Source organism: Canis lupus, chromosome 19 (assembly GCF_011100685.1).
Source record: "Canis lupus familiaris isolate Mischka breed German Shepherd chromosome 19, alternate assembly UU_Cfam_GSD_1.0, whole genome shotgun sequence".
NCBI lineage: Eukaryota > Metazoa > Chordata > Mammalia > Carnivora > Canidae > Canis > Canis lupus.
The window spans coordinates 33,401,087-33,420,618 of NC_049240.1; the positions used below are offsets into that span (position 1 = coordinate 33,401,087).

The window sequence follows — 19,532 nt, forward strand, 5'->3', positions numbered from 1 at the left end:
AAATACCTGACAACTCAATCATTCAATCAACAAATATTTGAGGTTCTATTTTGGGTCAGGCTCTGGGAATACAGCAGTGAACAAAGAACTTAAATACACTCCAGCAGGGAAGACATACAAGCAGGGTGGAATGTAAGCTATGAAACATGTTGCTCCAGCCTGCTGCTTAAGGAAGAAGCATGGAGAGTGTCTGGTTTGGAAGTGATCTGCAATTTTATAATGAATAGTTAGGGGCTGCCTTTACATTCTTTACTGGGAACTACCTTGGTTTTCATTCTGGAAACTTCACCAGAGCGCCGGGTAGTTTGCTGGCTACTGATTCTATCCAGGCTTGCCGTAGATGACACCAGAGCATCTGGCTTACAAAATGTCCCCTGTCCCTAATAGCCTCTTTCACCTCTTAACCACCCTGATTTTCTTTGAATTCTATAAACTGCATGTTATTTTACATGCTTTCATTTTCGTCATGTAGAAAACCAGGTATTGGTTTTACGGTTTAAAAACTATGGGTAGTTTCTCTGCATGACTTTAATACTGGTATATTTTTTTAAGATTTATTTGAGAAAGAGAAAAAGCATGAGTTGGGGGAGTGGCAGGCAGAGGGAGAGGGGAAGTAGACTCCCTGATGAGCAGGGAGCCTGATGTAGGGCTTAATCTCAGGACCCTGGGATCATGACCTGAGCCGAGGGCACACCTTAACTGCGTAACCGACTGAGCCACCCAGGCATCTCTAATATTGTTATCTTTTAAAGATACGGTTCACATGCTTTCAGCTTAATTCCAATAAGAAATTGTTTTGTATTTTCTAGATTTGTGTGCTTTGTTTCAGAAGTTTGAATCGCTAGCGTTTTTATGATCAAAATCCAGTCTAGAAAAAACTGTCCATTGTTTGTCTCTTTAGGATATCTGTGTTCTTAGCATTAAATAAATATAAATAAGCTGATGAGAAGTGAGGGAAATGCCAGGCAGAGGGGGTACTGAGTGTAAAGTTGTTGAGGTAGAAGCAGGCCCAGCAGGTGAGTTTTGAGGAACGTGAAGGGTACCTGTGTGGGAAACCATTGGAGGGTTTGGAGATTTCAACAGGGATGCCTTGGCAGCTGTGCTGACCACAGACCTGGGAGACAAGGGCAACAGCGGGGAGCTCAGATAAGAGATGACTGATAATCTAAATGGAAACAGAAGTCTTTTGAGACAGTACTTAGCCTTTTTATACCACACTCTGATTTTTAATGTTCTACCTTTTTCACATATACAGCTCTGAATTATTGGTCGCCATTCTTCACTCCCCCAGAACGGATACCTTTGTCATGGCATCCTAGTGGGTGGAGTCGTCTTCCCCATCCCACTACTTTGGGCTTTTGCTTGGTCTGTGGGTTGTTAGCAGACTTGATATGAGCAAAGGTTTGGAAGTGTACTTGGGTGGTTGGGCTTGCCCACTTGCACACCCGTCTTGACAATAACATACCATGCTGGCCCAAGGAAGTTGAGGGACGCATGGAACAGACCTAGGCCCAAACAAACTGCTGCTTAAAGCTGGACCCAGAAGAGTGCAGCCAGGATCAGTGAGATCCCAGCCGACTCCCAGACATCTCAGAAAGAAATAAAAGTTTGTTGCTATCTGTATATCACCCAGATTTTGTAGTAATTATGTACAGTTAGAACATAGGTGACTGGGGCACCTGGGTGGCTCTGTTGGTTAACTGTCTGCCTTTGGCTCAGGTCATGATTTTGGGGTCCTAGGATTGAGCCCCACATTGGGGTCCCTGCTCAATGGGGATCCTGCTTCCCCCTCTCCCTCTGCCCCTCCCTGCCAGACACTCTTGCTCTGTTTCTCTCTCAAATAAATAAAAAAAAAAAAATAGCTAAGACAACCATCAAAGTGATTTCACGATCGTGACCTGAAGTTTAAAAGACACTTCTCTGTACAAACCAGCATTAATGTGGAGGGACCAGGTCAGGGGCCAGAAGATCAGGCTTCTAGGGGTGGTACCCACATGTGGCATAAATGCTCACACTGGACAGCAATCAGGATCAGAATCCAAATTCCCTTCAGACATACCTGAAGAAACCTGGAGGCCATGTTAAAGGAGAGAAAAGTAGCGTACTTTATCCATTATGCATGACTACATTATAAAATAAAATGATTGGTTAGCCATATCCATCCTACAGACCTGGAACTTTGTGAAATTGGATTCTGACATGAAGATACTTCAGCAAATGAATCTCAACAGAGAAGAGACTGATTTCTCTTACATCTTTTATGCGAAATGCATGATGTATCATAAGACCATTTCTTGAAGCACCTTCCAATGAAAGAATAAAATTCCAAAAGATGACTTCAAGAAGGCTGTCGTAGGGAGCCAGACCCAGCACCTTTGTGGTGTCCCAGCCTCTAGCCACAAAGGAATAGTTGGACCACATACTCATCCCTGCCTGCCTTCAGAATCCCTCAACAGGGCTGACATGGAGCAAAGTTGGGACTGTGGGTGGTTAGAGGTTGTACAGGTCTCAATTGCAAAAACACAAAGTTCGGTAAACTGAGGTGGTTTCTAACTCAGTGACAAAATCTGATCTGACTCAGGGCTAGCTAGATATTTTTAGTCTTTTCTCACAGTATAAATATTCATATATTTTACTGCACGGGTTGAATAGAGACTGTTGCCCCCCAACCGAGCTGGGGGTGTTACCTAATTTATGCAATAGGCGCCATATTGTCTTATAAATACTTAAAAACCAATTATAAGTTCCAAAGCCCATCTGGCCCCAAAGATTTTGGAAAAGGCAATGTGGACCTCTGTTCCCTGATAAACCCCGAAGTGTAGGTCCTCTATAGTATAAGCTTAAAGAATACCTACATACCTCAGATATCCAGTCTGAGCCGATGGTGGAGTGGGCTGTCTTGCGTAAATTGAAAAACGTAATCAGTTCGCAACCACCCCTTCTCCAAAATCAGATGGATTGTGGCCAGCATGACTTAGTCCAGGTATCCCCCCTCATCCAGGGCCTTGAACCCCTATATACCTGGGCCATATTTGGTATTTTCAGGAAGGCCAAGATTCACTATGGCAGTTTGGAGGTGGTTGTGTCTTAGTTAGCAGTCATCCCTGTTTCAGTGGCGTGTGTGTGTGTGTGTGTGTGTGTGTGTGATCAATCATACATATGAATGATTTTGAGCCTAGAAATCAACGGTTCAAAAGTATTTTTATTCCACATACAAGTCCATATGGTGAAGTAGTGGGAACATTTCTCATAGCTGCTCTCCCCTGTACAGAAGCAGAGAAAGGACCCCCTCTCCCTCACCCTCCCACCCCCCACCCCCCCCCCATCCTCAACACTGGCCAACTGCACAGTGGAACCACCTAGGGAAGCTTTGAAAAGCACTCCTGCCTGGGTTTCTACCCCCAGAAATGGCAATTTAATTGGGCTAAAGAACAGTCTAAGCATCCAGCCCTGTCTCTTACTGATGAAAAAAAAATAAAAATTGGAGGACTCAATAATATAAATTACCAGACCTCTTCTCTGAAAGTCCGATTCAGTAGACATGGGCTGTACTCGACACTTTTTTTTTTTTTTTTTTCCAAAACCAACGTTTAGATGATTCCCGTCTCCCAAGTTGGGATGCGCTGCCTTGGAGATCAGGGAGGGTAAGTTGAATCAGGTGGGTACAGGGTGAGGGCAAGGGCCGCTGGGCAAAGGAGACAGCCTCCTGGGTGGGCCCCAAGGCGGGCCCCTGGGACCCTGTGCTGAGGGATCCTCTCAGAGGAAGAGGCAAGGCAGCCTTGTCGCCCTTGGGTGCGTCCCAGCCCCGAGTCCTGAGTAGCAAGGAGAGCAGCGCCCCGGAAACGGAGCCTGGCGGGTTAGCGCCTGCCACAGCCCCAGGCGGCGCCTCTGGCCCCAGAGCACTCGGCACCGGCACCGGCACCCGCACCGCTGCTCCCACGGCCGGGCCTCGGGTCCCGACGCTCCTCGCCCGCGGCCCGGGCCTGGCGGCTCCACGCGGTCTACCTCTGCTTGCTGAAGAGGCTCCTGAAGGCGTTGTTGTAGTTCTTGTTAAAGGCCGTGTAAATCAGGGGGTTGAAGAAAGAGTTGGAGTAGCCAAGCCACAAGAATACGCTTTTCCAGACGGGGGGCAGGCTGCAGGCGCAGAGAGGGCTGATGAGCGCGGCCAGGAAGAAGGGGATCCAGCACAGCGCGAAGACGCCGATGAGGATGCCCAGCATCAGGGCGGCGCGCTGCTCCTTCTGCTCGCGCCCCGCCGCCCCTGGGCCCCGCGCCCCGGACGCCACCTGGGCCTCGGCCTCCTTCACCTGGGAACAAAGGAGACGTGCGATGAGCGCGAAAGCCCGACTGACGCTGGGCCGAAGAGCCCCAGGGGGCTGCCCCGGGGCGCCCGGACCCCCCAGCTCCCCTGCGGCCTCCTTCCAGGCGCGCCTGGACCCTGGTTCCCCCGAAAATGCTGGGCGGAAACGGTCCTGAAACTGGAGGTTAAAATAGGCCCTGAAGGCTCTTCTGGGAGTGACAGTGGCAGTCCCCGCGGTGTCAGGTGATAAGAGGTAAAGTGGGGAGGCCCAGGCCACAGGCCAGACCCGCTGGCCCAGCGGGGGGAGGCCTCGGGAGGCGAACCCGGAGCGCGGGCCCAGCTCGCTTCCATCTGAGATTCGCGGAGCGGCCTCGGGCTGGGACCAGGACCCCAAAGGAAACGGACCCCAGCCCGGGCCAGGCACAAAGTTTGCAGCTGGAGAGGCAGCCTGTAAACACCCGGATTGCAGGAAATTCTACAACTATCTGCTAAATGGATTCTGTGTGGATTCCGGGGGGTTCTGTACTGCCCAGCTTTCAAAAGACAACTGCCAATGCCTTTGTGGGGATAACCCAGACCGTTTAAGGAGCCCCCGGCCCAGTGTCCCCCCTGCCACCCCATCCTTTAGCTCCTATCTACCTCTTGGTCTCAGAGGCCACCAGCCCTCTCAGAGTGGCCTTTCTGACCCTCCAAACTCAATCACATCTCCCAGGTTGGTACCACTTTCTCCTCTTCCCTGGCAGTTTGTGCGATTATGGCCATTGCATCTGCCCCCCCACCCCACCCCCACCCGGGTCCAAGCTGAACCGGGCACGGACTGTGTCTTCCTCGAACGCACGGGCCCAGCAGCAGCACCCGGTGCCTGGCGGGTGCTCAGGAAACAGCTGCTGAGTTAACATGACATCTGCATTTCCCTTCCTCCCTGGGTGCTGCCTGCCAGCCATGGCGGCAGGTGCTGGGGACACACAGGGAGACAGGCTCCGAGGCAAGGGTGCATTTAGCTAGACACTCCAGGGACAGCCCCTCGGCCGCAGAGCGCTATACGGCCCACAGCACGTCGTCCCCTCACACTGTGTCGGGACGACCAAAGCCCAGCGGTGGAGGAGCCCCGAGGGGGCCAGGATGCTGCAAACCTGGGGTCCCCCCCTCGGCCCCACCTTCAGATTCACTACATCAGCCTGAAAACAGATCGTGGAGGTATGGACAAGACTCCTCTCCTTTCCCAGTACACACCCCCCCGCCCCCACCTGGAGAGAGACACCACAAGGCAAGCGATGCCGCTAAGACCAAACTGCATTCCCCCCCCTCCCCCGGTCACCCTGCACCCCCCCAGAGGCCAGCCAGAGCCCCTGGGATGAGCCCTCCCAACCAAGGTGTGCCTGGCCCCCCGCAGGCCGGGCGTGAGCCCCATGTCCCCATTCCCCTTTAGAAGACACATACTGGCCAGTTCCCTCATCGCCGGCCACCACCACACGTGCCATCCTGAACCCCCACCACCACCCCACCCCCCCACCCCACCCCCGTGAATAGTTAGCTGTCTCCTGGGGAGGGAACACTGTTAGCAGAGCAGGAGCAGAAGTGGAAGGGGACGTGCTTGTGTTCCTCCCTCTGGGCTCAGTAATGGGCACTTCCCAGCCACTTCTCTGCTGACCTAAACGGCCTCCCCTCCCCGGCACTGGAGGCCCTCCCGTGCTAAGGGAAATTCCAAATCCTTGTTATGCTGCTGGGGTAAAGAAATGGGGTGAATTCAGTTCAAAAGGGCTCCTGGGGGAAGAGAACCAGAAAAAGGCAAATTCACTGATTAAGTTGGTTTAAAATACCTGGCCTCCAGCACTGCGGTGGTTAGCAGAATCCAACTCTGCGCCCCCAGGGCATCTGTTTGCTAGACCCCTGCGCTCCTAGCTTTCCACCTGAGCCTGCTACGGCCTGTGCAGAGAGAGAGAGAGAGAGAGAGAGAGACGCTGGAAGACTGTAGAATCTGAGGGGGGAGGGGCAAGATGGCAGAAGAGTAGGGTCCCCAAGTCACCTGTCCCCACCAAATTACCTTCAAATCATCCTGAAGATCTACGAATTCGGCCTGAGATTTAAAGAGAGACCAGCTGGAATGCTACAGTGAGAAGAGTTCGTGCTTCTATCAAGGTAGGAAGACGGGGAAGACTGTAGAATCTTTCCAGAAACGGCTTTAGAGAAACGGAGTCAACCTGGCTGGGATGGTCTTGATTTGCAAGGAGACTGACTAGCTTGGCTTTCGTTGTCTGAAGCGTAACATCCAACAGAAAACCAAAAGAGGCTCAGAAGAGCTCCAGAGAAGTTACTATAAAACAGATACTTTACTAAAGTCTTGTAAGGGATGGCTTGAATTCATTCTCACATCAAACTGTTGAGGTATTATCATCTCCATCTTATTTTTTATTTATTTTATTTTATTTTTTAAAGATTTTACTTATTTATTCATGAGAAACAGAGAGAGAGACAGGGAGGCAGAGACACAGGCAGAGGGGGAAGCAGGCTTCATGCAGGGAGCCCGACTCGATCCTGAGACTCTGGGACCATGCCCCGGGCCAAAGGCAGGCGCTAAACCGCTGAGCCACCCAGGGATCCCCTCATCTCCATTTTAGAGTTGAGAAAACACCGTGAGAAGTTAAATACCTTGTCCAAGATCACCCAGCTGCTTACCGGGTGGAAGAGCTAGAAGTCAAAGGGGAGTATTCTGAACCTGAGACCACACTCTTAATCCCTACCTGTTGTTCTGCACCTTTAGTAAAAGTGACTGATCTGGATGGGTTCCAGTGGAATCTTTTTTCTTTTCTTTTTTTTTTTATGATTTTATTTATTTGAGAGAGGGAGAGTATGAGTGGGGGAAGGGGCAGAGGGAGAAGGAAAAGCAGACTCCACACTAAGCAGGGAGCCCAACCAGGGCTCGACCCCAAGGACCCCGAGATCATGACCTGAGCTGAAGGCAGACACGTCACTGAGTGAGCCACCCAGGTGCCCTAGAATCTATTTTAAGGATACTCATGCTTGAGATTTTTTCAGGATGGACATATATGGCTTCCTGGTGATGTCTAGGGTCTCTGGCTGCAGCTCTGGGACCATCCCTGAGCTTCTCCCTCTTTCCTCTTTGGTCTTCTCTCTCCTCAGCCTCTTTACCCTGACTTTCCATCTGCACACCTGTCTGAAAACTGATCACTCAGGCTTTAGGGAGCCTCTGACCTCTGGTTAGAACCCCCTAATTGGCATAGAAGAATGCAGCCTGTTGGATGCACACAATGGTAGGACCCGGTACTTTTGGGTCCAGGTGTAAAAGGAGTGGTGCTCCGAGTACACAGAAGTTTGGAGACACCAGATGTCATGGCCAAGGCCACACAAGCAGGACAAAGCAGAACCATGGTGCCTGCCTAGTGTGTCGGTTCCAGGGCTGTAGGGCTTCTGTGGGCCACACTGGGACGGGACCTAAAAGATGAGCTTGCCTTAACATCTCCATAGAATCTGAGGCTTTTTCATCTAAAGTTGATTAAGGACCAAATCTGCCAGACAATATACGCTTAGACGTTTGTTAGCCACCTACCGTGTGTATGGGGACTCTGTCGTGATCATCTCCCATCAAGTCCCAATTTGAAATATTCTGTCCCACAATTCCCATCAGCACTCTGATGCCAGGGCACAGATTCTGAATCCTTGTTCAGAATATTGTGTCACCACCAACATTCCAAGAGGGCAGGGAACCACGACTGGCATGTCCCCTGAAGAGTCCCCCTAGCACGCAGCATCATGTATGGCATATGGTAAAAACTCAGTGCAAATTTGTTGAATTAGAAAATGGGGGATTCCTTTGGATGTCCCTTGCATTTCTGCACATTTTGCTAGCGAAGACACGGACAGCCCCAGGTTTAGACTGGCTTCTCGAGGATGTTTGTAAAGCAAACAATTGGAAAATTGAGATAATGTCTGCCCATGGAAAAGCAGGCAGCTTTGCTTGCAACCCATTATAAAGGATTCAGGCTTCCTTTTTTAAAATTATTTTTTATTTTAAAGATTTTATTTATTGATTGATTCATGAGACACAGAGAGAGAAAGGGGCAGAGACACAGGCAGAGGGAGAAGCAGGCTCCACGCAGGGAGCCCGATGTGGGACTCCATCCCGGGTCTCCAGGATCACACCCCAGGCTGAAGGCGGTGCTAAACAGCTGGGCCACCAGGGCTGCCCTCAATTAAATATCTTAATAAGAAATAGGAGAGGAAACAGAGGATCCCTGGGTGGCGCAGCGGTTTGGCGCCTGCCTTTGGCCCAGGGCGCGATCCTGGAGACCCGGGATCGAATCCCACATCGGGCTCCCGGTGCATGGAGCCTGCTTCTCCCTCTGCCTGTGTCTCTGCCTCTCTCTCTCTCTCTCTGTGACTATCATGAATAAATAAATAAAATCTTTAAAAAAAAAAAGGAGAGGAAACAGAAAGAAAAGGGATAGTCCTAATCACTCGTGGAACAAACATACCAGTCTGCACTGTGACCCCATAGGTCAGACATCCAGTATGGCAGTGAGACTCTTTACAAGGCTGGTGGGGTGACCACACTAATCATAGTGACCAACCAAGCCCTACACCATCTGAGAGAGGAGAGAGGACATGGAGAGAGATTTCTGATTGGGGCTGAAGGCAATCCAGATTGTTACTCGAATTCCCCGAATTCCCCTTATCTAACCAGAGCTCGGCAGGTCAGGACCTGAAGAGCTGGGGCTCCAGTCTCTCTGCCCAGGCCTCACTGAGATACCCAAGCTCCATGTTGCACTTCCCAAAGGCACTTTAAGGAGATAACTAACCAAAATAATCCCTCAAAGTGAACAGAAACTGTTTAGCTTGTCTGACAACTAGATCAGGAAATTTCCTCCACTGCTTCTCATGTGGAAAGAAGAGAAGAAGAAGAGGAAGGGAGGGGGCAGGGGAGGGGAGGGAAGGGAAGGGAGGAAAGAGAAGAGGAGGGAAGGGAAGGAAGAGAAGAGAAGAGAGAAAAGAAGAAAGGAAAGAGAAAAGAAGAGAAAAGAAAAGTTCAGAAAGTTTTCTTGTGAAACAAAAAAAAAAAAAGGGCTATGCTCGAAAAAAAAAAAAAAACTTTCCCTTCATCGTAATTTTATTCACAACAGAGAATAGTTTTGCTAAGCTCTTAGGTGTGATCATAACATAAGGTACAATTGCTACCATTCTTGTCTTTGGAGAACATGGATTTTTATGGGGAGTTTAGTCACCATGGATTGGCTAAAGGTCCACTGGAATTAATGCTGAGAAGGGGAATACATCTGTATTTTCAGCTATAATATCATCTGACCTGAAGTCATCTCCTTATGAGTGGATGCTAACGGAAGGGCCTCTGTTGTGGCAAGAGTTCATACCCTGAAATCCCTGGAACGCCCGGCCAGAGATTCTTGGCACAGAGGGTGGAAGGGAGGAGTAGTGGCAAGAAGGGAGACTCTGCCTTTTGCACATGTATTGTGCACACTCAGTATTCTGATTTGCCCCCGTGGGGGCTATGCCCCGATGACTACAGGCCTGCCTCAGAGAGTCACAGTTACTCCTGCACTGTGGGTTCCATCTCCCAGGAGAGCCAGGGGGAACGAAGGCTCAGCAGCACTCTCCAGAGATGGGCTTCAGGGAGTGCCCTATGCAAATCGGGTGACTACACATCCACGTAACTTTCTGGGCCGCAAGTCCAAAGCTTTCTTTAATTTTCAAGGCATCTGCAACCTATCAAGAGGTTAAGAACCATGGAGTTCGGATCTCAGTGTTCCACTGAGAAGCTCAATCTTCTCCAAGACCTACACAAATTTGAGGAGTAGCTCGTTGCAAGGTCACTGTGAAGAGACATGGTCCCTGTACCATATTTACCTCCACCCCCTCCCTTTCCCTTTCTCCCCTCCACTCTTCCCTGACAATCTAATCAGAGAGAAGAGAGAAATGGAAGTAGATGTGAAGAGACAGAATGAATGTCCCAATGTAAGGAAAATGAAGAAGTTTGTGGAGTTGGGGAAAGCCAGGGACATTTCTGAAGGTGTAGAGAAAATGCTCCTTAACACATCCAAGTACTTCTGGAAACTCTCAGACTCTCAGGTGCCAATCTTAAAAGAATCAAGCCATAGGGGCACCTGGGTGGCTCAGTGGTTGAGTGTCTGCCTTTGACTCAGGTCACGATCCTGGGGTCCTGGGATCGAGTGCCACACTGGGCTCCCCACAGGGAGCCTGCTTCTCCCTCTGCCTGTCTCTGCCTCTCTCTCTCTCTGTGTCTCAAATAAATAAATAAATAAATAAATCAGATTTTTTTTTATTACCACTGATACAATTTGATTCATAAAATGTACTTTCCCAAAGTTAAAATAACCTTGCAGTCTGGCATGGGAATGTGTTTGAGCCCACAGTTCTTTTAATAGATGGAATCAGAACGAGGGTAGTGATTTTCCACCACCCTCTTCCCAACCCCGAGCTCTGACAAACCTGCAAGCCCACCAACACCTTAGTCTTTGGGGTGGTCCAGCTGACACCTAAACAGTGGACAAGTGACACAAAACATAAAGGGCTCTGTACAGATGTCAGGTCACTGAAGGCATATATGTACTGTATGCTTATGACACAAAAACTTATTTATGCTAATACAGAGAGCTCAGAGAGGCAAATATTTCATAATAAACATTATCTAACACTCAGGTCCAAGTTGTCGCAAGCCCTACAGCTCCACATTACACTTTTATTAGGCCCTTTATCATGTGCAAAGTGCTTTCCCATATACTATCCAGTCTCTCAGGACCATTCACTGTCTTCTGGACAGACTTCTAGCAGAGCACCTATAAGATTTTATTGAATTTTTAATTCCACAGTTATGGTCTACTAAAATCAATCCCTTGAGAACAGAGACCTGGCTTGCTCATTTTTTAGACTTCAGAGGCTACCACATTGTCTAACATACAGGTCAGTAACAGTCATGTAATTTTGAACACCATCTGTGTACCTCACAGTGGTGGTTTTAAAATCTGTTCACAAGTTCACTGATACTTTCCCAAAGGTGGATCCTAAGCCCCCTCCCCTTGAGGGTGGCCTGGAGTCGGCAACTCACTTCTAGTGACTAGAATAGAGGGGAAGTGAGCTCCTGTAACTTCTGAGACCAGGTCATAAAAGGCCCTGCAGTTTCCTCCTTGCGGCCCTCAGGAGACCTCCTGCTAAGAGCCACGTGCATGAGCCATCTTGGAAGCAGAGTCCCCGGCCCAGCCAAGCCTTTAATGACTGCTGCCCCACCCAACATCCAAGGTCTCTGGTCACATGAGACCTTGAGCCCACATGGTCAAAGACATCCCCAAGCCAGACCCACAGAAACTGTGGCTTAATACATGTTTGTTGTTTCACAGCACTGATCTTTGGGCTAATCTGTTGTGCAAGCAAAAGGTAAACTCTGCTACCTGGGATGAGTAACAGCAGTAAGGGGAATAAAATCATAATTCATTATTTATGACTTACAAGAGGAATTTTTAAAGATAATAATGAAGGTGGCACAGCAGCTTTCACTTATGGTTTACGATTTTATTTTATTTTAATTTATTTATTTTTGAGGGGGGTTTACTATTTTAGAGACTCCATGTACACCATGATCTGGTTCACTCGTCACAAGAACATTATGAGGCAGGCGCAGTACTTCCCTTTTACCTATGGGGAAACTCAGACTTAGGTTAAGTCACTCAGTTAGGTTGCTAATGAGTGGCACAAAAAGAATTGAAATCCAGGTCTCCTTGCTTCCCAATCCCATGCTCTTAACCACCGTGCCCCCTGTCTCCCACCACATGTTTATTGATTGAGTGAGTGAGGGAGTGAAGGGTGTCAACCAGCACTGCGTTGTCACAGTCATGAGCCCTAGGCATCTTTTTCTCTGTGGGCCCCTTCCTCCATTAAAAAAATATTACAAATTATATTTTAGGACCATATTATTATGAAGACTAATATAGTCGAGGATGGCTACATGATTATATATTCATTGCTATCATATTCATTCTTACCCTAATTCTAAAAGAAATTAAAACTGAGGCAGGCCGGGTGGCTCAGCGGTTTAGCGCCACCTTCAGCCCAGGGCCTGATCCTGGAGACCCCGGATCGAGTCCCACGTCGGGCTCCCTGCATGGAGCCTGCTTCTCCCTCTGCCTGTGTCTCTGCCTCTCTCTCTGTGTGTCTCTCATGAATAAATAAATAAAATCTTAGAAAAAAAAAGAAATTAAAACTGAACCATTTCCACGGGCCCCTAAAAGGGTAGTGTGCCTACTGTGCCCACTGAATAATTAGACCTTGCTCTCAACTTGGGCACAGCAGTCAAACAACTGGAAGGAAGAAACTTTGACGTCACATTCTAAAAAGCCAAATACATCATCTCCATTGATTTTGCTTTCTTCGTCTTCTAAATAGCAAAGGGCATGGGGCAGTAGGCAACAATCACACCCCATGGGGGTTGCTTGGTAGGGGCCAGAACATACCCTGTATGTGGGTCGGTCTAGAGAGCTGAGAGAAAGGAATGAACCCCGCCTCCCAAGAGAACGTGGGGGTGCCTCCGTGCTCAGCTGTGGTCAGGGAAGGTCAGAGTTCACATGCAGAGAATCGGGACCCTGCGCCCATGCCCCACCTTGCCTGGAGCCCAGCTGCCTCACTCCTGTGAAGGTGAGGTGCCTGTGGGCAGTGGATCAGTGCTCAGCAGTTACTTCCTGGGGACGGCGTGGAGGAGAGACCAAGTACAGAACGGGGACCTCAGCTTCTCCACTTGATAATTCTGTGGTCTTAACTGAACTCACTTTGCGGCGACTGAGTTCTATCCCCTGGAAAATGAGGGCTGGTGGCAAAGACAGTGCTCATCAAATAACCACGTGCTTCCCTGGATTTGAGAGCCAGCGGCTGGCCCATGGGCCCAGGGCAAGGCAGCTAAAGGCTGCTGTATTGCCATCCGTCTCTTCCCCTCACTCCGCAACCTCGGAAGCCAGTCGTTCAAGACCACGTAGCTGGAAGGGGGCAAGTGGTCCGCATCCTTGAGTTGCTGCTTGGCTCTGCAGGAGGGCTGTGGGACCCGCAGTGAGCTTTGAGAGGGAGACAAGTGGCCCCTTTGGGGGATCATTTGTGGCTGAGCATATCTTAGCTTATCCTGACTGGTAGAGATAATAGGGCCAAACTGGCAGGGTCGTAGAGATGAAATTAGAAGAATGAATGTAAAGCATCAGTGTCTGGAGGGAGGGACTCACTTAGCAGACGCTGGTTTCTGGCTCTACTTTCAAAAATTGCATTTTTGCCCCAGAGAATTAAATCACTCCGCAGGAACTATCGCTGCTCTCATTCTGATAACATCTCAGTGTTGGGACCTGGCCACGAACTGCAAAACGGGTGAAGGATGTACACAGCCCCATTACCGGAGTCTTCAGACTTCATAAATGCTCCTATTGCCCAGAGAAAGCAGTACAGATATGTTGCAGGACCCAGATTTAACTCATTTTCCCTAGAGTGCAGGAAACAGCAGATGGGAAGGAGGTGAGGTAAGGAGGGGGAAGGTGTGGACGGGGGAGGAGGGAGGAGAGGAGGTGGGAAGGTAGAGAGATAGTATTCGGGGCATATTATTTTAAAGTTCTGTTTGGGTGTCTTGTGGCCAGAAAGCTCGGAGATGCTGACTCAGCAGCATTTGGGTGAGAGCCGGGCTGAAGGCTGTAGAAGCAGGATGCTCTCCAACACTGTCACATCTAGTCTCAGAATCATGTGACCCGAGAGTCCCAGCCAGGGCTTGGACTGATACTGTGGAGTAGGGAAGAGAATTTGCAGCCCCAAAGCGGGGAGAGGGCTCGCCTTGAGGCCCCACTGTCCCCAAGTGGAAGGTCCCAACACTGGCCCTGCCTCCCAGAGTTGTCTCCTCACCCATGGCCACCCGGATTGGCCAGGCTCCTGTTCCCTCATTTCTTCTCGATATCAGCGGCCTGAATGGGGTCCCGCAAACATGACACCAGCTGAGGTTTGCCAAGGATTACCAGGATTCTCTCGGTGCACACTGGATGGATGGAGCTATTAAAAGCCAGCCCTACCTCCGCACTCAGACAGAAAAGCTATAACCACCCCAGGCATTTCCGAGGGACCTTTCAAAGAACATCATTAATTCCTGAATAAAGCTCTCCCCTACCAACACTTTCCAATTATAGTCTTGACATTCCTGTCTTATGCTACAGAATCCCTCTGCCATTTAATGAAGAGGAAAAAAGCCTGCTTTTTTAAAACGCATATGTTTGAGTAGCCTACGTATCTGAGTTAACTTTCCAAAATTAAAACTAACAACAGAAAACTTACCGTCTCCTTCTCCCCGCCCCCTCCGCCGGCTGTCCTTCCTCCTAGGACAGGGCACACTGGTCCCCTCTCCCCCTCATCCTTGGTTTCACTTCCCGAAGTTTCCGTTATCCCTGACCAACTACAGTCCGGAAGCAGATGGCCCTGATCATCCAGATCAGCAGTAGCCTCACACTCCACCAGGGTGCCTGTGTCCCCACGTGGGCCTCTTATCATCTCACTGCATCACCGGAGGAGGGGTGAGTACAGTAAATTATGTTGAGATAGAGCCCACATTCACATAATTCTTATTGGAGTATATTGTTAGAATTGTTCCATTTTATTATTAGGTACATTGTTAATCTCTGTGCCTGATTTTTAAATTTAACTCTACCTTAGGTCCGTTTGTATAGGTAAAACAATATAGACGGCTCCGCGCCGTCTGCAGTTTCAGGCATCCCCTGGGAGTCTTGGAAGTAGCCCTATAGACAAAGTGCAACCACTCTATTGTATTTGGGAAGTGGCAATAAGTCCTGTTATTACTCTCCAGGACCTGCGGCCTGACCACCCCCTCCCCCATAGGGGAAAGTTTGGGGCTTCCAGGGTGGGAGGGAGCTGACACATTAGGGCCTGGCCAAAAGGCAGAAAGCTCCAGTTCTAAATACAGTCAGAGAAGTTCTGCCAAATGTGCCTTCCTCCCTCTCATCCATTTCCAGGATTCTGTTCCCGCAGATTGCCCGGGGACACCCTGTTGATCTCTACTCCAGCCACCCCGGGGTGCCAGGCCCTGCGCTGGTGCCTCACACTCTTCATCTCCTGTGATCCTTCCTCCCCAAGAGCCCTATGAGCCAGGAATGAACTGGTTTAAAGATGTGGAAAAGAGATGAAGCAGCTGCCCCCAATGTCCCGGGCTGGGATTTGAACCCACAGCTCTACCTGGTTCCAAAGTCGCTAGAGGAAAGCACTGAAGTTGGGGTGGGGCGAGCAGAGTGACTCCTGAGTTCTACTTCACGCCGCTTCCCTCTTGGGCAGGCGGCTGGCCCACCCAGTCCGAGAGCCAGTTTCTGGACTGCCGAGGAGGGAGCAGGTGCGGCGGCCGCGGGAGGGACAGCCCCGTGCTCCTCTGCGCGCCCCAGGCCCTCTGCCGTCGGCACCAGCCGCGGGCCTCGCAGGGATACGATCACTGCCGCGGGGAGCGACAGGGGCGCAGCTCCTCAGCCCTCACCGCCGCGCAGACACGCTGCCCGCAGCCCCCTGCAGCCGCCGGACCGGAGCCAGCGCCCCCGCCAGCCCCACGGGGCGGCCGGAGAACCTCCTCTCCGCGCGCCGGTGCGCGGGCGGCCAGGCCCACGGGGCGCGCCCGGGGCAGTGATGCGCCCCCTCGGTGCGCGCTCCAGCCGAGCGGCGGGGCCCAGCCCCACTTTGAGCGCCCGAGGCAGTGACGCGCCCCCGGGGTGCGCGCTCCAGCAGAGCGGATGACAATTCCCCGGGCGCGCCCCAAGCGCGCAGGCTTCCGCCGCCAACTCTCCGCGCGGCCCGGCTGCCTCCTCCCCCGGCACCCCCCTCCTCCCCCCACCCGGCAGCCCCCTCCTCCCCCGGCACCCTCTCCTCCCCCGGCACCCCCTCCTCTCCCGGCACCCCCTCCCTCGGCAGTCCCCCCCCTCCCCCGGCACCCTCTCCTCCCCCGGCACCCCCTCCTCCCCCAGCACCCTCTCCTCCCCCGGCAGCCCCCTCCCTCGGCAGTCCCCCCCTCCCCCGGCACCCTCCCCTCCCCCGGCAGCCCCCGGCAGCCCCTCCTCCCCCGGCAGCCCCCTCCTCCCCCGGCACCCCCTCCTCCCCCGGCAGCCCCCCCTCCCCCGGCACCCCCTCCTCCCCCGGCAGCCCCCGGCAGCCCCCTCCTCCCCCGGCAGCCCCCCCCCGCAGTCCCCTTCCCTCGTTGGGCCGCCCGCCCCTCACCTGCACGGCGGCGGGCAGCAGCAGCACGGCCCTGCGGCGGCGGCCGAAGCGGAACTTGGCGGCCTTGTAGATCTTCCAGTAGACGAAGAGCACCACGCCGAGCGGCAGGTAGAAGGCGCCGCAGGTGGAGAAGACGGCGTAGGAGGGCTCCTGGCTCACCTGGCAGCGCTGGCGCCGCGCGTCGTACGCCTCGCCCCAGCCGAAGAGCAGCGGCGCCAGGGCGATGAGCGCCGAGAGCGCCCAGGTGAGCGCGATCAGGAGCGCCGAGGCGCGGCGGCGGGCGCGCAGCGTGTACTGCAGGTGGCGCGAGATGGTCCAGTAGCGGTCCAGGGCGATGGCCGCCACGTTCCAGATGCTGGCGGTGCAGCACAGCACGTCGAAGGAGATCCACACCTGGCACAGGCCCCGGCCCAGCCGCCAGCGTCGCCCGGCCGACAGCTCGCTCACCAGGCTCAGCGGCATCACCAGCGCCGCCACGAGCGCGTCCGACACGGCCGTCGAGGCCACCAAGGTATGCGGCACGCGGTGGAAGGCGCGGACGCGCAGGATGGTGACCAGAACCAGCAGGTTCCACAGGAAGGTGGCCGCGATCAGCAGCACCAGCAGCGTCACCACCAGCACCGTGAACACGGACAAAGGCGGCTCGCGGCCCGGCAGGGCGACCCCGCCGGGGCCGGGGCTCGGGCCGCTGCTGCAGGCCTCGGGTCCCGGGGCGAGCGCGACGCCGGCGGCGGCCACCGAGACGTTAGCGGCTTCCATGGCGCGGGACGCGGCTCCCCGCAGGGGACACGCAGGCTCCGGCGCCCCGGGGGCGCGGGCGTGCGAGGGGTCGCCGCGGGCCCTGGAGGGCAGACAGCGGTCCGGGCCGCAGTCCCGCTTTGGCTCCTCTGCGGGAGCGCCTGGAGCGAGGAAAGGGAGTGGGACCCTCGGGAGTCCGCCGGGCTCGGCGCGCCAGCCCCTCCCACCTCTCCGCGCCGTCCCCGGGGCAACGGGCTGTCACCCGGCTGGCGATCCCCGAGCGTCCGCGCGCGGGGGCGGGCTGCGGAGTGGCCCCCCCACCCACGGCGCGCTGCTCCGGGGCGGGGGGCGCGGGCTGCACCGGGGAGGGGGCGGGCTGCACTGGGGAGGCGGGCGGCACCGGGGATGGGGGCAGGAGGCTGCACGGGGGGGGGGGGGGAGGGGCGGGAGGCTGCACTGGGGGGACGGGCTACACTGGGGCGGGTTGCACCGGGGGAGGGGGCGGGCTGCGCTGGGGAGGCCGGGCTGCGGAGTCGCCCCCACCCATGGCGGGCTGCACCGGGGCGGGGGGGGCGGGCTGCACCGGGAGGGGGGGGGCGGAGGCTGCACCGGGGGGAACGGGCTGCACTGGGGAGGCGGGCGACACTGGGGATGGGGGGCAGGAGGCTGCACCGGGGGGGGGGGGGCGGGCTGCGGAGTCGCCCCCAGCCCTGGCGGGCTGCACCGGGGCGGGGGTGGCGGGCGCACGGGGGCGGCCCGAGGCCCCGCCACTGCGCGGGCCAGGCCTTCAGGCCGCCCCGCGGGTCCTCCCGCCTCCCGCCTCCCGCCGGCCGCGCAGCCCCAGGGGCGGGGAAGGCTCCCAGTCGCGCCGCGGCGCCCCCTCCGCCGACCCCTCGGACCCGCCCGGGGGCACAGCGAGAAACGGAGGCGCGCGCCCCCCCCCCCCCCCCCCCCCGCCCCGAGCGCATCCTGCTGCCTCCCCGGGGACAATCGGGCCTGGCAGGGGCTTCGCGGTGCCCGCACGAGTTGACTCCGGCTCGGGGCGGCCGCTGCTTCCAGGCAGCTCGGCGGAGGCGCGGGAAGAGCGAGCGCGTGGGTGTGGGTCGCCCCCTCCGACCGCGCCAGCGTGGCCCCCCCCGCCCCCCCCCCCGCGCCCCTGGCGGCAGCGGACGGACCCGGAACGTCAGCAGCTTCCCTGCCGGCTCTTCACAGCCCAGGGAACAGCTGGACTGGTTTTCTGTCGCCCCTCGGGCAGGGGTGGAAACCAATTAAATTCAACCCAACACTGCGTTACTTCTGTTCCTGGGCAGGATAGACACGTGAACGCAGACCACAACTGCCCCTCTCGGGGTGACCTCAGCGGACCCCAGGTCACCCCCGGCTCCCCACTGACACCCCAGGAGCAGAGTGAGGGTCAGCTCCCAGAGGGCCGCTTTCTGGAGAGGCCGCTGAGGCTCGGGCAGGTGGAAGGGTTTTCTCCCCGGAGCGGTCCCACCCTGGCCCACGGGGCCGTCTTTGGGGATCTGGACCAAGCAGGGAGGACACCCCAAGAATGCTCCTCTCGTCTGCTCGCCCTTCTTCACCCCTTTGGTAAGTAGGTACTTTCTGCTTCCTGCATACTGTGTAGGGCAGGTCGGGAGCACACTCGCAGGGCAGAGAGAGCAACATTCGAGAAAGTCAAAAATACAGGCAGAAGTGTCAGGTGGCTGATAAAATCTCAGAAGTGGGCTGTTCTGGGATCACAGAGACAGGGGATGCTGTGGTCAGAGAAGGCTCCCCACGTCCTGAAGTGCAGGGAGGGAGTGTGGACAGTGGACAAGAGGAACGGAGGGTTGCACGGGGCACGGGGCAGGAGCATAAAAGCGCGGGGGGGGGGGGGGGGGGGGTGCAGCGAGACAAACAGGCAGGGGGACCGGCCTTCGAAATAGTTTCACAAATAACTCCCCCCCCCATTTTATTGGACAAAATTGTAAGAAGAACAAAGTGTATCAGAAACGTGAAAGCACTCGTATTGCCCCAGACGCCCGACTCGCTGTTCTTTTGCTTTTGCTTTTAGCCACATACATTTTTTAAACCTGAAATTAATTTTTTTTTTTATTTTGCAGACTTGGCTTAACACGTTCCATGTCGCTATATATTCTCTTCATACTTGCACTTTTTATCATGTACCATTGATTACTTGAGAGACTTTGAGCAACTTAGACTCTGTTTGCTCATTTCAAAAAAAAGG

The 19,532-nt window shown here is 54.1% G+C and overlaps 1 protein-coding gene across 2 annotated transcripts; it reads right to left on the reverse strand.

The window, feature by feature from the left end:
- Positions 1-3,327: 3,327 nt before the first annotated feature.
- LOC106560021 (5-hydroxytryptamine receptor 5B-like) lies at positions 3,328-17,323 on the reverse strand. 2 transcript variants are annotated; one of them, XM_038564988.1, is made up of 2 exons: positions 16,565-17,323; positions 3,328-4,307 (listed from the first exon to the last, which is right to left on the reverse strand). In XM_038564988.1, the coding sequence occupies exons 1-2, from the start codon at positions 17,321-17,323 to the stop codon at positions 4,002-4,004; spliced, it is 1,065 nt and encodes a 354-aa protein (XP_038420916.1). In that variant the 3' UTR covers positions 3,328-4,001. The 2 variants fall into 2 exon arrangements, 1 of the variants encoding a protein (XP_038420916.1); XR_005374118.1 differs by lacking the exon at positions 16,565-17,323 and adding an exon at positions 15,545-15,823 and having other exon boundaries at positions 4,183-4,307.
- Between the last annotated feature and the right edge of the window lie 2,209 nt (positions 17,324-19,532).